Genomic DNA, 25,476 nt, shown 5'->3' on the forward strand with positions numbered 1-25,476 from the left:
CTATGTGGCCATGCTGAAACTGATGCAAGGCATCCTGGGATGTGTAGTTCATCAACATCTGGAGGGCCCGTGTTGCCCAGCCCTGCACTTGACCATGTGTATACCTAGTGACATCGCAGTTGACTGTACCCAACTCGGCATACACATTTGATGCCGGCAGTGGTGACCAAGCAGCATTAATATGTTATTTTTAAGGAGCCACCAGAGGCGGCTCACAGCATTGTAGCTATGGCACACATTCAAACTATACAGAACTAAAATATTACTTTAATGGAGGGGCAGATTTATTAAGCTCAGTGAAGTGATAAAGTCTCTGGTTTTTATCACCGGCCAATCAGCTCCTACCTGTTATTTCTAAAACCAAACCAGTAACTTCACAATTAGCAACTGATAGGCCAGTGATAAAAAACCATAGACTTTATCTCTTCACCAAGCTTAATAAATCTGCCCCTTAAAAACTAAAATGGTGCACAGGTAACCGTTCGCACCACAATTCTCAGTGCACAATAAAGTGGAGATGTAGGAAAGCAAAGCGGGAGGAGTCGAGACACCCAAGCAGCAGAGTGGAGGAATGGAGGAGATGATGGTTTTGTCAACAATGATTGATGTAAGATGTGGGGAGCCATGGGGGTTTAGACTCTGAAGCTCAACATGGACAAACTGATTTCCATCCAGAGAGCACTCAGATCCAAGAGGAGATAGTAGGGAGGCAACTGGATGCCCAAGAGAGTACAGAGGGGGAGGTATATTTGCATAGAGGTGGTATGAAGGCCAAAAGAGCTAAGGGTCGATTTGAGGTGGTTGCTGATGAAGAGCGAGAGTGCTTATAGTCAGCAACATAGCAGGTCCAATCTGCCAGGTGAATGTGGACATTTACTGTGTAGGTCCGTAGACTTTGGATACAGAGCAGGTTTTGTTTGTTCCAGCAGAATATGGACTTTATCGCTCTAGTGGGTACAGGAGACAAAAACCTTGATTATTTCACATTGGATAAAAGCACAAATGTTACTTCATTGGGAAACTGTTGAAGCCTGTGATAGCACAAGCTAGCACATCAGAGTAATAGAAGTATATGCGGTGAGAGCAGTTGGCACCCCTAAATGAGAATATAGGTGATTGAGGTGTGACACAGGCATTTCAGCCTCCTGCACTTTAAAAGTAACCCCCCGCCTCTTCCACTATTGCGACTCCCCTGAGGGAAGAAGTCACAGCCGACCCACCCAGGAAGGTCCCAGGTGGCAGGATTGCATACAATATTTTGCATGCTGTCCTTTTGCATGTGATATATATATATGATGATTTATTTTAAAAAGCACCACCCCCCTATAATTGTTAGCAATGTGTAGGTCTCTCTAGCCAGATATATTTGCACTTGTTCATTTCCGTTGTATATGCCAAGTTGCATTAATGGCTCTAATACTTTAGACAAGCTCTATGATAAAACAGCACCACTTAGTGGAAAATATATAAATTGTATATATACTTTTTTTTTCTTCTAAAGCGATTCTTCTGCATTGAGCAGACAGCTTTCAAAAGTAAATGCAACTTTTTTTTATTTTCTTTAATTCGCAACTAAAGATAATTAAAAATGTTTGCAAAATGAACAGCACAGTGTCTGTTAATCTGGCATTTATGGTTTGTAAACCTAACCTCATTTGAAACCATGACATTTTAGTCTATAATTTTAATACACAACGGATATATACATTGCATTTAAGCCATAAATTATTTGCAACAGCGAAGTTATTCTTGTGAAGGCAATTAAAGTGGACTGTAGATCCTGGTTATCTGATTATTACACAGTTCAAATTCATTGAACCCAGAAGTGACATCACATTTGTAGATCAGCAAATTTCTTTCAGCATGTGGTTGCAATATCTTAATACAAAGAATCTGATTTATCTGTTGTGGATCATAGGGGTTGGCACATGGTTAACATAAGCAAAAGTTTCACAGGTTGTGTGTGTCCGATTGTACATTTGAACATGTACCGTCTCCTCAGCACACTTTACCGTTCTCAGTTGTAGTCCACATGGATGGTAATGTTCAAAAAGACCTGCGCATGCACAGTCTAATCCCGAAATCCCACGATTGGAAACTCCAATCCCGGGATTGAAATCCCAGCATTTTAATCTTTTTTTTAAATCTATGGCTGCTAGGGTGGCCGGATCCCGCCGATCCTGGGTTTGGCCACTCTAGCAGCAATTGATTTAAATGTTCAGGCTCCTTACTGCCAAACAGGTCCCTTTTTTAAAAGGGACCAGTAAAAACGCAATGTGTAGATGCAGCCTTATTTCCACCTCTTAGTACTTAAGGTAGGCTTAAGTATTGATACAATGGGATTCATGTGCACGGAACTGTTCTTCGAGGCATTGCAAAATGGTGCACCTTTTTTGGTAGTGCTGTTCATGTGGCTTTTTTCTATATTCTACATAGGTGAAAATGCCCATCATTCAACCTGGTTCGCAACCAGATACTTAGTTTGTGTACCTGTGCAGATCATTTTGTCCTGAAGTCTGGTGGTGGGGCATTAGCATAAGCTACATCTCCTATGGAAGTGTTCTGTACTTGCTCTTGGTTGACCCAGACATTCTTGGTGCAAAGATCTAGTCAGTGTTTGGTTTGGTACACACTAAATACTTCTTATCCAGACCTCCTTTCATTTGGTTTTAACTGCATGACCCATTTATGCAGACCATACTATAACTTTATGTATGGAAGTGTTACCTGACTACAGGAGTTGAGAAGGTATAAAGTGAAATTATCTATTGGTATTTTAGGGTGCATACACACGGTGCAAATTGCGCAGTGTTTATACATCTTGCGATACTGGTGGTGTGGCCCCAGCGAGGTTGGTGTCGTAAGTAAAAATTTTTGGAAAAGTGCATTAGACACAGCATGTGTTTTACTTTAATAATTTTAAAACATACTTTAAACTGAAATGATAAACAAAGTCCAAACATTATTTTCAAGGTTATTTGAATACAAATCTCTTCTCCTGTGTTCTCTAGTTGTGAACTGTAATTTTTTGTTAGTCACGTCTCTGAAGCAATGTGTATCTTTTTTGATGAAAGAAATCTCTTATTACATGATATTGTAGTGTTCCCGCAAGGATAAGGGCAAGGTGCTGATGTGTCGGCACATCAAAGTAGGCGTGGCCAGTCAGGGAGGAGTCAGAGCCCTGTTTTCACTATTGGGGGCTTGCCCAGCACTTGTGAACATGCTTGGCTGCCCAAAGCCGTCTCACTGAGTAGATGCCATGCCCATGTGCACAGAATCTATTCATCCCCCATTGATCAGTAACTTACTATTTTACCACCCACAGACACTGCCCCGAGGGTGGGGAAGGCACAGGACAGTTTGTTTTGTAGCAAATATCCTACGCATGGTTTTTATCATCTTTAACCCCAACAAATCTTATTTTTGTGTAATGTAAATCCAACTCCTTAGACACCCTTAAGGTGCATGCATACTGGCTGATTGAACAGCTGATATATCAATGCCCCATCAGCCAGTGTGTACCATGGATATATCTGAACGGCGTTGTTCATATTTATTGAGTCGGCTGTTCAACATACCTTAGTGCAGATTTTCAAGTTAAAAAATTACATAATTACCACCTGTTGCTCTTTTAAAATGTCAGTCCATAAGGAATACAGTGATAACATTTCTAAGATGTAAATGCTAGTTATTTACTGTAGTTAGCAGAAACCTTTAACTTCTGCCAGTTCCATACACATAAAAAAAATATATATTTTTATCTTTACTGAAGACAAGAACCCACACAATGTTTTACATTGGGCTGTAGGCTATAAGGAGGGGGGAGCTCTCCTCGCCTATCCATAATTTTACACGCACACACACACACACACACACACACACACACACACACACACACGCGCACACACACCTACATCTATATGTCTATTTAAGTGACTTAGATATGTAATGAGCAGTTTCCTACTTCAGCCACAATATTTGCTGGTAATGACTGCATTCTGCGGACAGCAAAGGCGTAGGTCATACACACATACAAGATCTCATGTTGACATTAGATGAATTCTGGTGATGTGCAGTACCATTGAGGTCTATGGTCCAATCATTCCTACAACCCCATTCATTCCTATAAACCATTCATCTCAGTTGAGTTTTTTTTTTTTTAAGTAGTTCCTATTCCTTGAAATGAATGTGCTTTAGCAATGAATGGGCGCTACAGGCTATATGTGGGAAAATGCTGCACAAACTGGTTAGCTACTTGTGTAAAAAAAAAAAAAGGGGGGGGGGGGGTTCTACTAAATGTTTTTCTGTTGAGAACCTCAATCATGATTTGAACATACGAAAACTTTGCGGGTAGTGTCCAAAACACTGCACTGCCACATGTGCAAGAGTATTGAAGCTTAGTTTGTGTAAGGTTGGTAACCCCCTACAGTTTAGTGTTAAATTCCTTTCAAAATAGCATGACCTAAGAACTTTCTAATGAGTATTAAACAGTTTTGGTAAAGTGTTTATACCGGTGACTGTGGACCCGCTAATCTGGTGTACAATCATTTTGCATGTAGGTATGTTCAACAAAATTTCACCTTTTCAGCAAAGAAGGTTAAATCAAAATAAACGAGGCACTTCTCAAGCATGGAGATCTCTAAATCCTGGTCTTTAAGTGTGCATTGATGACTGAGGTTGGGAATGCCTGATCTAAGGTGATACATAGATTTAAGCATCATCCGTGTATTTATATGATTTAATGATCTGTACTCTCCTTTCCTTTTACAGATAACCACACTGACATGATGGAAGTTGATGGTGATGTAGAGATCCCATCCAGCAAAGCAGTGGTATTACGGGGCCACGAGTCAGAAGTGTTTATTTGTGCCTGGAATCCAGTTAGTGATCTTCTGGCCTCTGGGTAGGTGTTCTGTCTGTCTGCTAAATATGTAATTTGATATAGAGAGGCTTATTATAAAGTGCTGAACAGCATTGAGGCATCCAGAGCTGTTAAATGTAGCAGAATGGGTTAGGGATTGCAAAGTGTTGTCCAAAACTGGACAACCTTTATTAATAAAGAAAAGCGTGATGTTCGTCTGGTGCTAAATTGTAAGTGGACAGTTTCTATATGTTATGACACAGTTTGGGCTGAGTCAGCTGAGACTGCTATATTGTACAGATTTAGAGACTCAGTAGCATACAGATATACAAGTGACATCCCATTAGTCAGCAGAGTCTCCTCGTGTGTCCTAGTTGCATAGCGAATAAGACTCGTTTTGGCAAAAAGAAGAAAAGAAAAACCTGACTTTAGAAAATTCTCACTGGTGTGCCAAGAAGGGTCTGTTTTGCGCGGCTGCACCATAGATGTATGACGACACATTTTGTAAGTTTCAAAAGTCAGTTTTGGTAAATGACCATGGAATAGTTCATGAGGCGACAGATGCCTGGTGCAATGAAGACTCTGCATAATCAGAGTAGCATCTGAGGGTAGATATCGATTTGTTTTTGTACTTAAAATAGTATGCCTTTATGATTTAAGCACGGAGGTATTAACTATTGCTATATCATTTTGAAAAAATGTTTTTACCTTAATTCACTAGGTCAGGGGATTCGACGGCCAGGATATGGAATCTAAGTGAAAACAGTACTAGTGGGTCAACACAGCTGGTCCTCAGACACTGTATACGAGAAGGTGGGCAAGATGTACCTAGCAACAAGGATGTAACCTCTTTAGATTGGAATGTAAGTAACTTTTGGGAAATATTAACCATTTCATCAGCACATGATCATTTTTGTGAAATTTGCTTTGAAACTATTTTTGTATTTTTAGATGCAAGTCTAGTCAGCATCTCTTTGCTGCTTTTAGCTGCAGTTTTCCTAGCTGTACTTTTTTCTATTTGTGTATGTTAACCCTTTGTTGCATGAGTTTTTTTTTTTTTTTATGTTTTCGAAATATTTTCATGCTTCTGGTGTATTGTACTGACAAGGAGAAATTAGAAAAATCACAGGCAAAAAAAATGTACTTATATATTTTGAATAAACTCTGTAGCAAATTTGATACACCAGGTAATGGTATACCTATATACCTTATGTACAGTATAGGGGTATGTAGCAAATGTGCAATAGTATGCAATGAAGGGTTCATTCTATTTTTTTAAAAATTTTAAAATATATTTGTCATGTTTACTTTGCTTTAACAGAGTGAAGGAACACTTCTAGCAACTGGGTCTTATGATGGGTTTGCCAGAATATGGACGAAGGATGGTAATGCACAACTTACACTACATCTTAATGTATGCCTTTTAATGCTGCTTTCACGCCGCAAAACCTGCTTTAGACCCAGGTATTTACATGCGATGTGAAAGGGGTTAAACTTGCCCTGACCAGTTTAACCACTTTCACATCGCATGTAAATACCTGGTCTAAAGCAGGTTTGTGATGTGAAAGCAGCACATGGAAGTGGTTAGTAAATAAAGGTTACTACAGAAGTCAGGCATGCGTTATATAATAATGTCACACCTGGGTATATATAATCTGGCTCCCCTGCTACAGGAATGGCTCCCGGTGGTCTGAGTGTCAGCTCTGCAGACAGTGACACCCGTAGTGCCGATCCCGGTCTCTCCAGTCCAGGTAGAAGCGGGGAAGCAGCCCAGTATTCCTGGCCGTCCTACTATTCCCATCCCCGGTGTCAGCAGCACATGTTTCCTCCGCTGTCTGTCCCCCAGCACTAACCACACGAACCGCGGCAGCCTCTCCTCATGTTTCCCAGCTGGGAAGCGCAGCCTGCGAACATAGTGTGCTCCGAGAATGCAGGTTTCGGGCGCAGGCAGGAGGGAGGCGCGTGGGCTGCTGTAAGGAGGGACACACTGCATACCTCGCTTCTTCTGGGCACACATCACAGGTACCCATCCTGAAGCAGGGACTGGCCGGCTCATTAATATGCACGGCGCTGGGGACCAATAGTGCTCACTGCTGCCTGGGTACCGTTTCAGACCGCAAAAAAAAAGGGTCTGAAATGGGTAGGACCCTGCTTTTTTTACAGTATCCCAAAAACTTTTTTTGGAAACTGTAAAATCACTCTGCACCTTTCAGACCGCACAGATTACTGTTTTTAAACGGTTTAAAATCAGCAAAATAATGTTTTTGTTTTTTTTTTGTTTGTTTTTTGGTGCGGTCTGAAAGGGGCATTAGAAGGTTTTTACATATTGTGTATTTATGTAGCACAATATATGGACTCAAATAGGTACTTGTATATTTTGGTAATAGTGATATTTTATAGCGTGATCTAAAGAAAGTATATCAATGTTACATGAACATTTATACAAAATATATGTCTGAGGCAGATGAGGTTGGCATAAACAGATGTAGTGCAGGAGTGCTATATTTATATCTTAATATTAATTTATTCTTTCACTTGCAGGAAACCTTGCAAGTACCTTAGGGCAGCATAAAGGACCTATATTCGCGTTGAAATGGAACAAGAAAGGAAACTTTATTTTAAGTGCAGGGGTTGATAAGGTAAGATAAAGGTTTCTGCACCATTAGTACTGCCTGGTTCTCCTTTAGTATGTGTTCCGTCTGTCCGTGTCATTGTATACATGACATGTAAGTAGGACTTGTGGCCCAGTGACAGGGAGTATGTGATGCCATTAGAGACCGGGGATTCAATTACACGCAGTCACTGATAGTCGGTAATGACATTGCCTGTGGTTAGCCAATTATCCCTAGTAAGCGAGTACTCACACCCACTTCTGAGGAATTTTGTGTTGCCTATCTCCAGCAGGCGATGCAAAATCCCTCTAAGCAGCCAAAGTTTTTTTTTCTCTTGATATATTATTGGGGTAATTGGATATCGAACACCCCAATTTTCAATGGTCTCTAAATTTGAATGTATGTAGTTAAAAATAATGCTATGAAATCGAAGGCCCAATCTTACGGTCACATGACTGTCAGGACCTAGAAGATGCTGCAGCAGTTGCCAGGAGGAATGCATCTCCGTATTCAAACATGTAGACTTAATAATAGTCACATTCTGACTGTTAACATTTTGTACACTGTACCCGATTCAAACCTGGGCTTTAAATGTTTGGAGCTCAGCAATCAGGTGAACACCTGAGTCTCTCCCTACCACCACTACTATGCATGTCTGCGAATATGTTTGCAGCCGTGTACACAAAGAAAAGCATTCGCAATCACTAACATTTGACTGTTTTTGCACTTGTTGGCCATGGGGAGGGTGTTGACATCTGCGGCCATCCCTCCCCACAGCAGAGTCTGTCTGTGGTTCAGGTGGCACTCCCAGAAAATGCTGGTGTGCTGCCTACAAACGCTTATGGCTGTCAATCAACATGCGAACAACCGGGCTTCGTTCACAAGGGGACAATGCGCACAGCGTACCATACTCCTGCATCATTAGGGCTGGGAATTCGCAGCCCAGGGATCCGGGCTGCATTAGCCAGACTCTGCTTATCCCTGCACAATATACAGACATCTCTTGTTTTATGGGTGGGGAGCACAACTGTAGTATTGTATGTGATCCTGCTGCCTGGGGGAGAGGGTGCCACATGGCTGGAGGGGGTTTGTATGCAACTTCTCGAAGGGGAAAGGATGCGTAGTGTATGGGCACCTTTACATAGACCAGACTGAGTCTGGCAGAAATGTTTAGTAAGGAATTTATGGGCAAATTGTTGTCATTAGAAACAAATTTATTTTTGATATAAAACAATGGTAAGGAAATAGCCTTTTTTATGAACGTGCAAAGAAACGGCGATGTAATGGTATGTGCAGTGCCCTTCTGAGTACAAGCATTGGCTTAGGCATTATTTTGTAAAAAGGGATTTTTGTAAGAACTTACCGTTCGAATCCCTTTCTCTGATATGGTCCTGGTGACACAGCTCAACACTGGGATGTAGGAGGGTCCGAAGGAGCCAGGCACCTATCCTAAAGTTTTAGAGGGTAGGCTCCTCCCCTACTGCATCCCTGGACTCTTCAGTTCATCTTTCAAAGCCACTGGAATACATTAACTCAGTACAAACGCCTGCACATATTATATGCACATTTTATAACAGAAAACTGTTAACTTTTAACCATTTTAACATGAACATCATGAAACTTCTGGCATACTTACTGAGCGTAAGGGAGGGATCGCTGTGTCACCAGGACCATATCAGAGAAAGGGATTCGAACGGTAAGTTCTTACAAAAATCCCTTTTTCTCTTTCAATGGTCCTGGTGACACAGCTCAACACTGGGACGTTCCAGAGCCGGTCCTTTGGGAGGGTACGCTCAGGTCTGCAGCTCTCAGCACTGCTCGCCCGAATGATGCGTCCTCCGACGCGAACTCATGGAATCTATAGAATTTGGCAAATGTGTGAACAGATGACCAAGTGGCAGCTCTGCAAACCTGCTCAGCTGTGGCCCCATGTCGAACCGCCCAAGAGGTGGCAACTGACCTGGTGGTATGCGCATTTATTTTGGCCGGTACTGGTCTACCCACTTTGGTGTATGCAAAGGCTATCACAGACCGCAACCACCTAGCAATAGTCTGCTTAGATGCAGGCCAACCAATCTTGTGTACGTCATACAATACCAACAATGTGTCAGTCTTCCTGACACTCTTCACTCTGTCCACATATATGCGTAAGGCACGCACAACATCCAAAGTTCTCAACTTGTCCCTTTTCTTAGAACCCTCTGGGGGTTGAAACACAGGTAGAACTATCTCCTGATTTAAATGGAAGGTAGACACCACCTTCGGTAAAAACTGAGGCACTGTTCTTAAAACAGCCCTGTCATCATGAAAAATTAAGAAAGGAGATTTACATGACAAAGCTCCCAATTCTGAAACTCTTTTAGCAGATGCTACTGCTAACAAAAACACTAGCTTCCACGTAAGAAACTTAAAGTCAGCCGACCTTAAAGGTTCAAAAGGTGCCTTTTGAAGGCATTCCAAAACCAGTGATAGATCCCAAGGTGCTACTGGTTGCTTGTATGGAGGTTTCAACCTGGATACTCCTTGTAAAAAGGTTTGAATTTCCGGCAAAATGGCTATCTTTTTCTGGAAATAGATGGACAAGGCCGAAATCTGCACCTTCAGTGACTGAAGGCTTAGGCCCGATGAAAAACCATCTTGTAAGAATTCCATCATTCTTGATAGCTTAAAATGAGATGTATGAGCCTTTCTTCTCTCACACCATCGAATGTAAGTCTTCCAGACTCTATAATAATTTGCCGAAGATACAGCTTTTCTGGCTTTTATCATAGTCTGTACTACTGCCTCAGAAAACCCTTTTCTTTTCAAAATGGTGGTTTCAATAGCCAGGCCGTCAAAATCAATCGATCTGAATCCAGGTGATTGAAAGGGCCTTGTCTTAGAAGGTCTGGTCTCAGAGGTAGACGCCATGAGTCCACAGACAACCTCTGAAGCCTCGAGTACCAGGATCTCCTTGGCCAATCTGGGGCCACTAAGATCACTGGAACCTTCTGCCCCTGTATTTTCTTCAGAAGTCTCGGTAACATTGGTACTGGTGGGAATGCGTAAAGGAGATCTCCCTGCCAGTGAATAGTCATGGCATCCACTGCCTCCGCTAGTGGATCCCTTGTTCTGGCATAGAACCTGGGCACTTGACGGTTGATCCTGGATGCCATCAGGTCCACATCCGGAGTTCCCCACATCGAAGTGATTTGGTGAAACACCTGAGGGTGTAAGCTCCATTCCCCTTCCTTGAGCTCCTCCCTGCTCAGGAAGTCGGCTTCTATATTCTCTATTCCTGGGATGAATATAGCCGATACAGCTGGAACATTCTGTTCCGCCCATAGGAAGATTCTGGATACCTCCCACATGGCCAATCTGCTGCGTGTACCTCCCTGGTGATTCAGATACGCCACAGCTGTGGCATTGTCGGTCTGAATCCTCAAAGGGAGGTTCTGTAACCTGTCTCCCGCCAAGGAAATGACTTTCCAGACAGCTCTCAGCTCCAAGATGTTGATTGGTAACGCTGATTCCTCTGCCGTCCACAGGCCCTGAAGCCTGAGATCCAGGACTATTGCCCCCCAGCCCCTGAGACTGGCGTCGGTAGTTACTATCAACCAGTCCCAGGTCTGTAATGACCGTCCCCACTGAAGGGAATCTACTTCTGTCCACCATTTCAAAGATTCTCGGGTGTCCGAAGACAGCACTATCATCTCGGATTTCATGGTCAAAGTGTTTCCTGACCAAGCTGACAAGATGTTCCATTGGAACCTCCGAGAGTGGAACCTGGCAAATTGAAGCGTCTCGAATGACGCCACCATCTTCCCCAGGAGCTTGAGGCACCTCCATACTGAAATGCTCTGAGCCCTGAGAATCTCCTGGACTAGGGTGACCAGATCCCTGGCCTTTACCTCCGGGAGGAATACCCGATGAAGATGGGTGTCCAGTATGACTCCCAAGAATTGGAGCCTTTGTGACGGTACCAACTGAGATTTTTGCAAATTTAAAATCCAGCCGTGAGCCTGCAAAAAACTGATGGCCTCTGCCAAGTGACTCTGCAGCATGGCTGCTGACTCTGCTTTGAACAGGAGATCGTCCAAATAGGGTATTACTGTGATTCCCCTGAGCCTCAGCACCGCCGCCATTACTGACATTATCTTTGTGAATACCCTTGGCGCGGTTGCTAGCCCAAAGGGTAACGCCCGGAATTGTAAATGCAGGTCTCCTATGGCAAACCTCAACAAGGTCTGATGTTCCGGGTGTATAGGAACGTGCAAATATGCGTCCTGGACATCCATGGACGCCAAAAATTCTCCCTGGTCCAGACTCAGGAGTACTGACCGTAGAGACTCCATTTTGAAATGGTCTACCCATAAATGAACATTTAGAGACTTCAAATTTAGTATTGGTCTGAAAGACCCGTCTGGTTTGGGCACCAGGAACAGCGTGGCGTAAAAGCCTTTCTTCCACTCTGTCTTGGGGACTAGTGTCACCACCCCTTTTTCCAAAAGGGAGTGCGCTGCTCTCACAAGAGCTGTACGCAGCCGTGCCTCCTTTGGTAAGGATGTGGGAATGAACCTCTTCGGAGGTGGCCCTCTGAAAGGGATTTTGTAACCCTGTGTTATGATGTCTAGCACCCAGGCATCCTGGTCTAGAGAAGCCCAAGCGTCCCTGAAGAGCGTGAGACGCCCGCCCACTTTTGTCACTGTCGGGCAAAGCCCCTGACAGTCATGCAGAGGGTTTATCCTCTCCTTTATTGGCAGGCTTCTTGTGAAAAGAGCCAAATTTTGACTTTTGTGTCTTGCCTCTAGAGGGCTGAAACCTTCCCCTGAAAGACTGTCCTCGAAAGGACGCACCACCTCTAGGGGAGGGCCGAAAGGACGGCTTAAAAGCAGAAAATCTGGACGTCTGCTTTGCTGAGGAGGCCGGCAGGAATGTACTTTTGCCGCCTGTGGCCTGTTTTATAATCTCCTCTAATTCGGTACCAAAGAGTACCTTTCCTTTGAAGGCTAATGTTTCCAGAGCCTTCTTGGACTCATTGTCTGCTTCCCAGGCTTTTAGCCAAAGCACTCTCCTGGCATTAATGGAGACTGTGGACACTCTGGTTGCCATTTTAATAGCTTCCTCCTCTGCTTCAACTGCATATTCTGCTGCTGCCTTAATCTTTTCTGCCAGCAGTAATGCACCCGGGTCAGCCTGCAGCATGGTGCATAATTCGCCAGCCCACTCTATCATGGCCTTAGAAACCCAGGCTGAAGCAATAAGGGGTCGTAAGGTAAACCCCACCCCTTCAAAGATAGCCTTGAGGTTTCCCTCCAGCTTCTTATCCACAGAATCTTTAAAAGCTGCACCGCCCTGTACTGGTAATACAGTAGCCTTGGACAAACGTGCCACTGAAGCGTCCACAACTGGGACCTTTTCCCAGAGCTCCGCATGAGACTCTGGCATGGGGTACAGACTAAGGAATCGCTTAGGCATCTGAAGCCTCTTATCAGGAGTTTTCCAAGCCCCTTCTAACAATTCCTGTAACCCCTCATCTGAAGGAAAAGTAACAGCCTCCTTCCGCTGTCGCTTAAAAACACCTTTAACAGGAGTCTTATCCTCCACAGTCAGCTTTAAAGCCTGCTTCACAGCTATAATGAGATCCTCTATACCAGCAGCAGAGTTCTCTTCCAAATCATCACCCTGATCCCAGGGGATGTCAGTATACTCTCCTTCCTCTTCATCTACCACAGTAGTTAAGGCATAAGACCTTCTAGGGGTCCCTGCCACATCATCCATTTTGTCCAGCATTTCACTGAACCTGTTAATCCCTTTTGCAGTATCCTGCATCACCTGGATAAGTGCAGGATCTGCCTGGGTAAGAGGCAAGGAGCCAGACGACTGCTGAGATGATGGCATAGGTCTCTGTGATTCTACCAGCCCATCACTCTGCCTGTCCAAAAGCTGCACCAAAGCGTTTACTGACCTGCCTAGGGCCCTGGCCCACGCAGGTTCCATATGCTCTGCCCTATGGGGATCACTGCCCATGGGTCTCACATCAGCGCAAGTAATACATAAGCCCCCCTTGGCCATCTGCTCAGGGACAAATTTTTGTGTGCAAACATTGCACGCGCTCAGTGCATTAAGGGCTCCCTCCCCCAAAACCACAGCCTGATGCTCGGACATGACGCAAGTGATAAATGTATATCTATCAGTATACACAGTGCAAACAATGTACAAGCGTTTATACAGAGGCAATGCACCCAATCACTTATCTGTCTGTTGGTTTCAACTGCGGGGAAGCGATGCCCAGGAAATCCAAGTCACTCTGCCAGGATCAGTAAGCCAGCTCAGCTCCGCTGCAAGCGTTCTGAAAGGCGCCAAAGTCAGAGTGAAGGAAGAGACCACAGGTCCCTGCTGCTGCGGGGTCCGTGACCTTTTGGCGCCAACCACCCCCAGCAAGCCGCTCCTTAGGTAGGATTTCCTAGTTCCAGTGTCTCCCCCTCAAATGGGGATCACTTGGAACATGCCTGTCACAACGCTGCTCTCTCATCTAGGAGCTCAGCGTGTAAGCTCCGCATAAAATGGCCGCCGCCATCACGGAGCGCCTGTCCCCCATGATCCCCACCTAAGCGTGGAGCCGGTTTCAGGGTACTCCGGAGCCCAGGCAGCCTTTTAGAGAAGGCTATAAGCGCTGCACTGGGGGACCAGACAGTGTCTCCCCTGTGCACAGTGAGCTGACAGGACGCGCTTCTGTCAGCTCCTGCTGCGCAAGCAGTGTGAGGATTCACTATGAGAATCCTCACACTGTGCCTACCTAGCTAGGGTAAAAGTTAAAAAAAATAATAAAAATCCCCTAACTACTCTAATTCTTCGGCTGCTCCTGCAGCCCTTTAGAATAGCACCCACTCCAGTGGGCACCTAACACGAACTGAAGAGTCCAGGGATGCAGTAGGGGAGGAGCCTACCCTCTAAAACTTTAGGATAGGTGCCTGGCTCCTTCGGACCCTCCTACATCCCAGTGTTGAGCTGTGTCACCAGGACCATTGAAAGAGAAATATTTTTACTTTTGGTACTGTTTATTATGATCAGGAGACCATTCCATGTATGCCCATATATACATCTGAGAAAATAAGATCTCAAACCAAATTTTGCGTTTAGATAACATGTTTTTTTTTTGTTTTTTTTTCTCTTCACAGACAACAATTATATGGGACGCACACACAGGGGAAGCAAAACAGCAGTTTCCTTTCCATTCTGGTAAATATCTTTCTAATTATAAAAGCATTGGGTACTTGTGGAGTATCACGGCTCCCACGACCTGCATCGTATGCAGATCGTATGCTAAAAATCGCATCGCATGTGGCATACGATGGCATACGATGCGATGCGATGTTTTACCGATTTTTGACTATTTTAGCTAAAAAATCGTATGCCATCGCATAACATCGCCATATGTAGTGGCATACGATGTCATACGATGCGATACGATGTTTTACCGATTTTTGAGCAAAAATGGTCAAAAATCGGTAAAACATCGGACAACATCGTATGCCATATGTAGTGACATACGATGTCATACGATGCGATACGATGTTTTACCGATTTTTGAGCAAAAATGGTGAAAAATCGGTAAAACATCGGATAACATCGTATGCCATATGTAGTGGCATACGATGTCATATGATGCGATACGATGTTTTACCGATTTTTGAGCAAAAATGGTGAAAAATCGGTAAAACATCGCATGGCATCGTATGCCATCGATGCGATACGATGTTTTACCGATTTTTGAGCCATTTTAGCTCAAAAATCGTATGCGATCGCATCGGATGCCATACGATGGCATCTGATGCGATGGCACCCGATTTTGCACTGAAATGCATCAGAATGCATTGAAATGTGTATTAAAGTAGTGAAATGCCCCCAAATCGGTAAAACATCGTATCGCATCGAGGGCATACAATGCCATGCGATGTTTTACCGATTTTTCACCATTTTTGCTCAAAAATCGGTAAAACATCGTATCGCATCGTATGACATCGTATGCCACTACATATGGCATACGATGTTATACGATGTTATCCGATGTTTTACCGATTTTTGACCATTTTTGCTCAAAAATCGGTAAAACATCGTATCGCATCGTATGACATCGTATGCCACTACATATGGCATACGATGCCATGCGATGGCATACGATTTTTGAGCAAAAATGCTCAAAAATCGGTAAAACATCGTATCGCATCTTATGACATCGTATGCCACTACATATGGCATACGATGCCATGCGATGGCATACGATTTTTGAGCAAAAATGCTCAAAAATCGGTAAAACATCGCATCGTATGCCTTCGTATGCCACTACATATGGCATACAATGCCATACGATGGGAGCCGTGATACTCCACAAGTACCAAGCATTGCAGTACTACATACTGTAGATTTGTTGGGCCCCCCACATACTGTAGATTTGTTGTGTGGCCACCCACAGCTATTACAGAAATGATAGGACACCACATGCAGTAAGCATCATTTCTGTAATAGCTGTGGGTGGCTCAATCTTTAACTGTCTTTATGTTGGGCTCTGCCAAGAGCAACTGATGTATTTATCAGTCTGGTGATCTACTCAGTGCAAGTTATGAACCGTAATTCATTATGGCCTCAGTTTCTGGTTTGCCTTAGATTGGCATTATGCTACATTTTACTTCTGAAAATCCATCCTGAGGGTAATAATCTTGATCAGTTGTTATTGTTTTACCACCCGTCACGCATGTTATTGTGTCTACATGTTGAGTAGGATGGGACAATCACCTATTCTAGATTTTTTTAATCTGTTCTCGCAACTCTCTTGGATCATGTAACGGCCTTGTACTCTCAGTTGCCTGAATCTACAAATACATTATGTCCTCTTCCCGTTGAGGTTTATGACACTTCAGATTAGGTGATTGTACATAAAGGACTGTATAAATAGGAGGCTTAATTTTCTTGGTGAACAGCTTCAAGGTGCAGGAAGAACCACTATACATATAAAGACAAACTTAAATACCTTATCGGGCTGTTTGTGCCTCCCGCCACGCCTGCAGTCCGCGCCTGAAACTGACGTCACTCACCAGAGAATGCAGCGGGATGCACAAAGAGATCCTGTGCAGTCCCGTTGCCTATTTAACCACGGTCACACAAATCGGGTGTCCCGGCAACCAGGTTACAATAAAAATATACAGAAAAAATCATAAGTTATACAAAACAGATTAAAGAAATACACACCATAGATTAGCAATATCACCAGCACATCCTTATATCATAGCTATATATGAAAACATTGTAAATACAATACCACCATAAAATATTCCTTCCTAGAATATGTATGAAATAATTTAACCTTGTGGTACAAGGACAACTGGCACTGATTAGAAAAAGACATAAACTGGTGGACAAAAGGAATCAACAGATTTAATTGCCGATCGGTGTGCAACAGCTCTCTCCTTAAACATATGCTCAGTTTTCCCCACGTAATGTTTACCGCAGAGGCAACTGATTTAGTATAGGACAAATTTGGTGCTGCAGACTACTCTGTTTCTCCAGCCGTCATGAAGCTGCACATCGTGCAGCCGCTGCATTTAAGACAACCCAACTTCGGTTTACCCCAAAAGCTGGGATCTCTTGGAATAGTAACTTAATTTCTAACCAAGTAATCTTTTAGACTCCTGCCTTTAGTATATGAATTAATTACCGATTTATTGTTTAGGGCCGTCAGGGGGGGATCACAATGATTTCTGGTAATCTTGTCAATCTTTGCACTAACAGGGTTGTAGGCATTAACCCAAATTACCTTATTATCCACCTTTTTAGCTGAAGTTCTGGGGACCAATGCCTCCTTTCTGCTTAAACCTAGCACCTTACTTTTAGTGTCTAGTAACAAGGTCATACCCCTAAATTTGCAAACCATGGTAGACAGCGATTTTTCAAGGTCCTCCCGTCAAGGTCATTCTCCGCGCCCGGAGCATCTGAGAGAACGGGAGGCCTTTCTTCAGGGGTAACAGGTGAAAGCTGGTGGATAACAGCGTGTTGTTCCTGTCTGTTGGTTTGCTGTACAATGACGTTGTTATCCTGCCATCAACCATGCTAATGTTCACGTCAAGATAATGGATGGATTGACAGTCCATAACATAATTTAACTTAATTGGAGAATTGAACAGATTATGAGCATCAATTAGATTTTTAAAGAGGAGGCTTCACCCGTCCAGAAGACCAGGAGGTCGTCTATGTAACGAGCGTACAACAGAAGCGACCCCCTGGCCAACGGATTATGGGTAAATAGCATTTGTTCCACAGTGAACATGTACAAATTCGCGAACAATGGGTCCACAGAGGACCCCATCGCGCATCCCCTTTGCTGCAAGAAGAATTTCCCGTTAAATGTAAGATATTTATCTTCAACGTCGATTCTAAAAGCTGAATGAACAAATTGACATCAGGACCAACATACAAAGAATTCTGAGAGATCAACCTTCTAACTGCCTCAAATCCTGTAGCGTGCGGAATGCATGTATAGAGGCTTGAAACATCTATTGTGCGAAGGATGCAGGCAGGCAGTTGGTGTCCTTTAGAAAATATTGGTCTCCTTGAACACAAGGCTGCAAAAAAAAGTCTAAATATATGGAAATGGCTTGACATAAAGAACCCCGGGCAGATATAATAGGTCTGCCCGGGGGTTTCAGGGGGTCTTTGTGAATCTTGGGAATTGAATCTAGCACAGGGATGACAGGGTGTTCCACATGCAGTGCCTCTCTAGTGGCTTTGTCAATCAGTCCATCCTGTAAAGCAGAATTCAAGATCCCTTCTAATTCTTTCTTATATATGATCGTCGGGTCCTTGGGCAACGGGCTGTACCTGTCTGTATCTGCTAATTGTTGATTTGGCTCCTTGACCTAATCTGCAGTGTACAGCACCACTAGACCGCCGCCCCTTGTCTACTGCCCGAATCATGATAGATGCATCTTCACTAAGGCTGCGAAGTGCAGACCATTCTGTTTTGGAAAAATTGGAGAATGATGGTTTGTTTCTTCAATAACTTGGAGGTATCTTGTTCAAGCAACCGAGCAAAGGTTTAAATCGCTGGGTTGAATGAAGGCGGGTCAAACTTAAGCGATTTTTTTTTTTTTTTTTTTTTGTAAATCCTTTTTATACTTATCAATCTGAGTTGACAATTTCTCGATCCAATTTACTGATTGATCGCTTGTTAAAGTACCTTTATACAATTCCTCAAAACTGGCAAGCTTGGTGTGGACCAAGTCACACTTCATCTCCTCGATCACTGCTACCATCAGATCAAAGGAGCACTTGTTTAAAATAGGCGTCCAAGTTTTACAGAAAGGTATGTTGTAGCACCTACCCGGAAACCGCTGAGAATTTCTTTATCCTGCACGTAATCTGATAATGTAATTCCATGAAAATAATTATCAGTTTCTTTTCTTTTTAAATTGAGCCATTCATGGTACAGTTGTAGATGATCTGGGGAAGCGTTAGTGGACATTGAATCATCTTTGAACAACACCCTGTCATAATAGCTGAAGGTTGACCCCAGGGTGAGTTTCACCCGGGACTGGGAGGGTGCCGGCTAATGTTGATCGAACAGTGTGGATCCCATTGTCGTTTACAGCCGTATGTCCTTATAGCAGATAAGAAGAGATGATGTGATGAGTGATAAATCCCAAATAATGTGACAAAAAAAAGTCACCGTGCACTAAGACCTCCTGGAGACCAATAAAGTCCAATAAAAGAAGCAGGGTGGGTGCCTTCCAGACTTGAGTCAGCAAGACACAAGGCTATGTACAATATTCAGAGATGGAGGCACTCCTACAATTGGCTTCAAATGATCAATCCATATAATTTCCACAAATTTGTGCCCTCCATAATGCAGACAACACTGCTGTAATACAGGGGGATGGCGGCACTCAAAAAAAAACCCGTCCACACTGGGTAAATTCACCAATGTTTCTGAGCTTACGGGCTCCTTTATCAATATGCAGGAAGAACCACAATACATATAAAGACAGCCTGATAAGGTATTTTAAGGTAGTCTCCTCCCAGACCTGGACTAAAGCATCCGCTAACTCCTGAACAGTCTTTGGTGCAATGTGGCGTTGGTGGGTGGAGCGAGACATGTCCCAGATGTACTCAATTGCATTCATGGCCGGAGAACAGGCGTGCCAGTCCATAGCGTCAATACCTTTGTCTTGCAGGAACTGCTGACATACTCCAGCATTGTCTTGCATTAGGAGGAACCCAGGGCCAACCGAACCATCATATGGTCTCACAAGGGGTCTGAGGATCTCATCTCGGTACCTAATGGTAGTCGGGCTACCTCTGCCAAGCACATGGAGGGCTGTGCGGCCTCCCAAATAAATGCCACCCCACATATTACTGACTCCCTGCCAAACTGGTCATGCTGGAGGATGTTGCAGGCAGCAGAACGTTCTCTTTGGCATCTCCAGACTGTCACATCTGTCACATGCTCAGTGTGAACCTGCTTTCATCTGTGAAGAGCACAGGGTGCCAGTGGTGAATTTGCCAATCGGTGTGTTCTCTGGCAAATGCCAAACATCCTGCATGGTGGTGTGTTGTAAGCACAACCCCCACCTGTTGATGTTGAGCCCTCATTCCACCCAATATGGAGTCTATTTCTGACCGTTTGAGTAGACACATGCACATTTGTGGCCTGCTGGAGGTCATTTTGCAGGGCTCTGGCAGTGCTCCTTATGTTCCTCCTTGCAGAAAGGCAGAGGTAGTGGTCCTGCTGCTGGGTTGTTGCCCTCCTACTGCCTCCTCCATATCTTCTGATCTCCTGATGTACTGGCCTGTCTCCTGGTAGCGCCTCCATGCTCTGGACACTACATTAACAATCACAGCAAACCTTCTTGCCACAGCTTGAATTTATGTGCCATCCTGGACTAACTGAGCCACTTGTGTGGGTTGTAGACTCTGTCTCATGCTACCACTAGAGTGAAAGCATCGCCAGCTTTCAAAAGTGACCAAAACATCTGCTAGAAAGCATTGGAGCTGAGAAGTGGTCTGTGGTCACCACCTGCAGAACAACTCCTTTATTGGGGGTTTCTTGCTAATTGCCTATAATTTACACCTGTTGTCTATTCCATTTGCACAACAGCATGCAAAATTGATTGTCATTCAGTGTTGCTTCCTAAGTGGACAGTTTGATTTCTCAGAAGTGTGATTTTTTGAGCAGTGTATATAGATATATCCATCTTATCTATCTATTTATCTGGATCATCAGCCAGCGTGAAACAGCAATATGACAGAATGGCGTCATTGGCAGACATAACACGTCATGTGTGCAAAACAGCTCAATGCTGATATATCTAAAGATTTATTGGCATCGTGCTGTGTTTTTTGGCGATCTGCCGCCTGCTCATACAGCCTGCAGTATGCAGTAGATAGTGGCGATTGACCGATCGGACAGGGTATATGGAGAATACACTGCCAGGTCTGTCTGAAGATGTATTTTCTAGTGTGTAACCAGCCTCAGCCTGCCAAATAGGGCGCAATTTATTTTGATTCCATCTGCCATCCAGGGCAAATAAGTTTCAACTAACAAACCAGGTGTTGCTGTAAAGGATTAAGGGTAGAAGTGTTCTTTCAGAATGTGTGGTACGGGACTCCGACAGTCGGGATCCCGACAGTCATTAACCCGACGTCGGGATCCCGACTGCCCGGAGTCAGACAGCATGGCGAGCGCAAAAAAGCCCCTTGCTGGCTCGCTACGCGAGCCACCTATTCTCCTTCTATGGGGGTCGTGGACCCCCATGAGGGAAAATAGCGGGTGGCCGCTGGGCACCCAGCTGTCGGCGTTTTGACAGTCGGGATCCCGACGTCGGGTAAACGACTGTCGGGATCCCGTCCGCCACCCCTTTCAGATTGGGACTTCATTGATCTCAAGACTAAATGCTGTAGTAAAAATATAATTTCTTTGTTTAACCAAGTTAAAACTTCAAATGAATAAAATGAAAAAAAAATAAAATTTTTTTTATACCTGTGCACTTAGGTTAGTAGTTAGAGGCTGCCTCTTTCGTTAAACTTTTGTGATGGTTAGTCTTTTTGCTAAAAAAACAATTGTGATGGCGTGATTTAATTTTACATGTAATATGTAAGATGAAATGGACATACCTTGCATGCAGAGAAATGCCCTTCTTGTGTGCATGGGGATAACACATGGGATCCGGGATGAATTCCTGGACCCATGTGTTATCACAGGTCTGATGGGCTGCTAATCGGGGATTACGCTTTGTATGCCTGAGGCAAGCTAAGCATAATACCTGGTAAGTGCAAGCATAGGGGGGATCAGGATGATGCATCAGGGCTAATAAATTATCACTGCTGATAGGAAAATCCCTCATAATCTGTATCCACTGATTGCTTATTTATTTGGAAAGAATTAATCTTTATTTTAACTTTGTTCAAAAGTTGATTTTATCTGTTTTCTTTGATTCTAGCACCAGCATTAGATGTGGACTGGCAAAGTAACAATACATTTGCATCATGTAGCACAGATATGTGCATTCATGTCTGCAAATTGGGACAAGACAGGCCAATAAAAACATTCCAGGGACACACAGTAAGTATTTTAGGTGGTGTATTTTGCAGATAGCTTATATCCTCTATTGAAATTTTAAAACATTTTAAATGGTATTTCTTGGTCTATATGAGTTCAGATCATTGTAATAACATGGATGCTTGAGTGTAAAATTGCTTACTATATATTTTTCTCTATCTGGTGACCTATTGATCATTAATAGCAAAATATTGTCACAAAGCCCTCACTAGAACTGTAGGTCAGCAGTCCCAACTTAGTGACAACTTCTTATTTTCACCCTATTGGCATTTCCAGAATTACTTGGCTGTGTTACATATTCACCTCTGCTTTAATATTAAGTTTAGAGCGGTCCCTTCTGCCAGATGTGAAAATTAAATCCACAGGTTTATTTTGACTTTTGCTTAAATAGAAATAGGTAACAAGCTGGAATTAGTTATCTTCCTCTTAATTCACCTCTGTTCTGTTGACATGTAAATTACTGACCCTGTAACTCATCTCTTTAGCATTTGTCGCTGTGCACACAATCAATAATATTCCACAAATGAAACCTTACACAAATGTACAGTACATATATGGGGAAGATAAATTATAAGTACTATAATGTATCTTATGTTATAGTACATACACGACCATCTCCAGACCTGCTGTGTATCAAAATGTATCTATCAAAATATTGTATAGACAATAGGTTCTCAGACTTTGTCCTCAGGACCCCACACAGTTCATGTTGTCCAGGTCACCTGAAAATTCTTGCAGTGTGACAGTTGGTGATACACCATGCTCCTGTCTGGGTATCTGGGGAATGTGACCTCTGGGGTCCTGATGAGTTTGAGAACCACTACGCTAGACTAATAAAGAGATTTTTTCGTGTGATCCACGGCCTGGGATATCCCACTGTTCTCTGCTTGCTTCTATAATTATTATATAGTATTACTGGTTGCTTTCTTTCTAGAATGAAGTGAATGCAATAAAGTGGGATCCCACTGGTAACCTCCTGGCATCCTGTTCTGATGACATGACATTAAAGGTACATTTAATGCTTTCTCTTGTTTATACTGCAGATCAAGCAGAGTGTAGTTATCAATTTGTACTTTTCACATAAAGCGCTTAAATAATTGATCTGCGATTGAGTATTGTACACTGTTGGTACAAACTGTGGAAATTTAGAACATGCAGATGTGTACTCCATAGATGATTGCTGCAGATGCGCCAAACTTCCCCTCTCAAAGTAGCAGGTCACGTGAGACTTGTCTTAGGCATATAGTGTTGAGACTAAAGCTGTATACACTAGGGGCTGAAATCGCTGGAAATCTGGTCACAGGCGGACCATATTGCCAGTAAAGGGAGTGTACCCCGGCGATAAATCGCTGGGTGCGCGCTCCCGTTTTCAGCCCTGTTCTAATCTCTGCTCCTGCGACCAGCTGATTACCTCTGCGGCACCGCCGGCAGAGGTTCCCTTTCATCAGCGACCATCTCTGGTCGCTGATGAAAAGGAGAAACTGAGCAATATATTGCTCAGCCATATATTGCTACTTTGGCTAAGATGGACCAGGAGACTCCTGTGATTTGATATGCAACACTTGTATATCTGTGTGTGATTGAGACCTTTATTCTGTATTTGAAGCTTTTTCTGATATAAGTTCTGCTCTGTATAGAGACTCCTTCACACACAATATTCAACTTTCAACATATCAACTTAAGCAGCAGTATGTCCTGAGGCATCTTAGTCGCAATGCGGTTGCAACTAAAATCTTTTTGGCAAAAAGACATCGGATAGGCATAGGGTAGATGTGTGATGATACATCGGTATCTTCTCTCTTCCAATAGGTATTTAACCCTTTGAATGCCAGGTGAATTTGTTAAAATCGGTGTGAACATTTCCAAGCAAACCTTTTTTCCCCTTCAGTCTATGGTGGACCACTGGGACCATGGACATTGCAGGTCCACTGACCGGGCACCAAGGTGTTTAACTTCTGGAGTGCAGCTTGGAGAGGCTGTTTCTCCAATACCCATTCTGCCCCAGGCCAATCAGTTTTTTCCTTGGGGCCTCAGGAAAAGGAAATGTTTTTAGGAGCAGGGCACTTTAGCCCTGATTTTAAACCTTTTTTTTTATTTTCATTTTCAGTGTGCTACAAGCGCTGTGAAAGCACAGTGAGCCTGCGGCAGTGTGACAGCCGTGCTGTTGCTCGGTCTCTAAACTCTGCAGCCAGAAGCCACGGCATCTCCAAAGGCATCGGGGAAGGTGCTGCAGAGAGTGAATAAGTCACTCAGGTAAGCGGATGACGGTCCATTTTTGTATGCGGCTACAATGGAAGATAGTACCCTGCTTCGAAATGGTGCAGTATGCCCAATGGCATGCTCGTCCATTGCAGTTGGAGCTTCTTCATTGCTGGAATCTCTCCCCCCTACTCCTAAAATCCCAGTTCCTAGTGATCTCTAGAAACACTTGCCTGTCTCATGTGGTAGCTGGAGTCATCTCACCTGAAACAAGGGAGATCATTTCTCATCCTCAACTGGGTGATTCTCACATTGGACGCCAGCTTTAGGGGCCGGGGAGCGGAGGTGGAATTGAACTCCTCCTTTCAGGGACATTGGTTGGCCAAATAGACAAGTCTGCCAAACATCATCTTCGAATTGCGAGCTGTCTTCCTAGCACTTGGTCCCCTACTTCATCACAATGCGGTGAACGTACAGGCCGACAATGCCACCACTGTCAAGGAGGAAGCCACAGTCAGACTGCAATGCAGGATGTCTCTCAGGTGCTGCTCTGGGCAAAGAAGTTCCTTCTTGCACTGTCATTTCCTGCCTTCTCACATGGGAAGCTGCTTTCTTGAGCAGGCAGGACGTCCACTCGTCGGAGTGGTCCATCTACTTACAAGTGTTTCACCAGATGGTGGTACGATGGGGTCAGCCTCAAATCTAACGGTTTGCTTTAGGGTACAACCATAAGCACCTGCGGTATGGAGCATGCACAAGAGACCCATGAGCCTTTCTAATCAACGCCCTGGCGGTCCCGTGGCCATTTCACAATGTATATCTGTTCCATCTGATTGCCCTGCTTCAGCGAGTGCTTCAAAGGATACAGGCGGAACAGGTGACAGCCATTCTAATTGCGCCAAACTGGTCAAAACTAGCGTGGTTCGCAGAGCTTAAGAATCTGTCTATCGCACTCCCATGGTGCAAGGCCCCTGCTTTCATCCAGTCCTTCCCCGTCTGAGTTTGATGGCATGGTAATTGAGTGGTCAGTCTTAAGGGCTAGAGGTTTTTCGGTCCAAGTTATTCAAACCATGGCTCATACAGTCTCCTGTTTGCATCTACCGCAGAGTGTGGCAGACTTATTTTTTGTGGTGCTTGGCCCCTCATTTTTCACCTTCACAGTATTCCTCATCTCGACTAGTCTTCTTACAAGCTGGGTTGGATGCAGCTTCCTT

At 43.8% G+C, this 25,476-nt stretch overlaps 1 protein-coding gene across 5 annotated transcripts in view; it reads left to right on the forward strand.

Moving 5' to 3' along the window:
* Positions 1-25,476, forward strand: part of TBL1XR1 (TBL1X/Y related 1) — a 195,536-nt gene that overhangs the window by 160,679 nt on the left and 9,381 nt on the right. For all 5 annotated transcript variants that reach the window (XR_014471794.1, XM_083177724.1, XM_083177723.1 and 2 more), the window contains exons 7-13: positions 4,771-4,903; positions 5,583-5,724; positions 6,183-6,246; positions 7,403-7,500; positions 14,634-14,694; positions 21,945-22,066; positions 22,998-23,072. Coding sequence is in view for 4 of the 5 variants with exons in the window: in XM_083177724.1 (XP_083033850.1) it covers positions 4,771-4,903; positions 5,583-5,724; positions 6,183-6,246; positions 7,403-7,500; positions 14,634-14,694; positions 21,945-22,066; positions 22,998-23,072 (695 nt within the window). In the remaining variant the exon portion in view is untranslated. The remainder of the gene's footprint in view (positions 1-4,770; positions 4,904-5,582; positions 5,725-6,182; positions 6,247-7,402; positions 7,501-14,633; positions 14,695-21,944; positions 22,067-22,997; positions 23,073-25,476) is intronic.

The sequence above is a fragment of the Crinia signifera genome, chromosome 3, assembly GCF_055691185.1.
Source record: "Crinia signifera chromosome 3, ASM5569118v1, whole genome shotgun sequence".
NCBI classification, from domain to species: domain Eukaryota; kingdom Metazoa; phylum Chordata; class Amphibia; order Anura; family Myobatrachidae; genus Crinia; species Crinia signifera.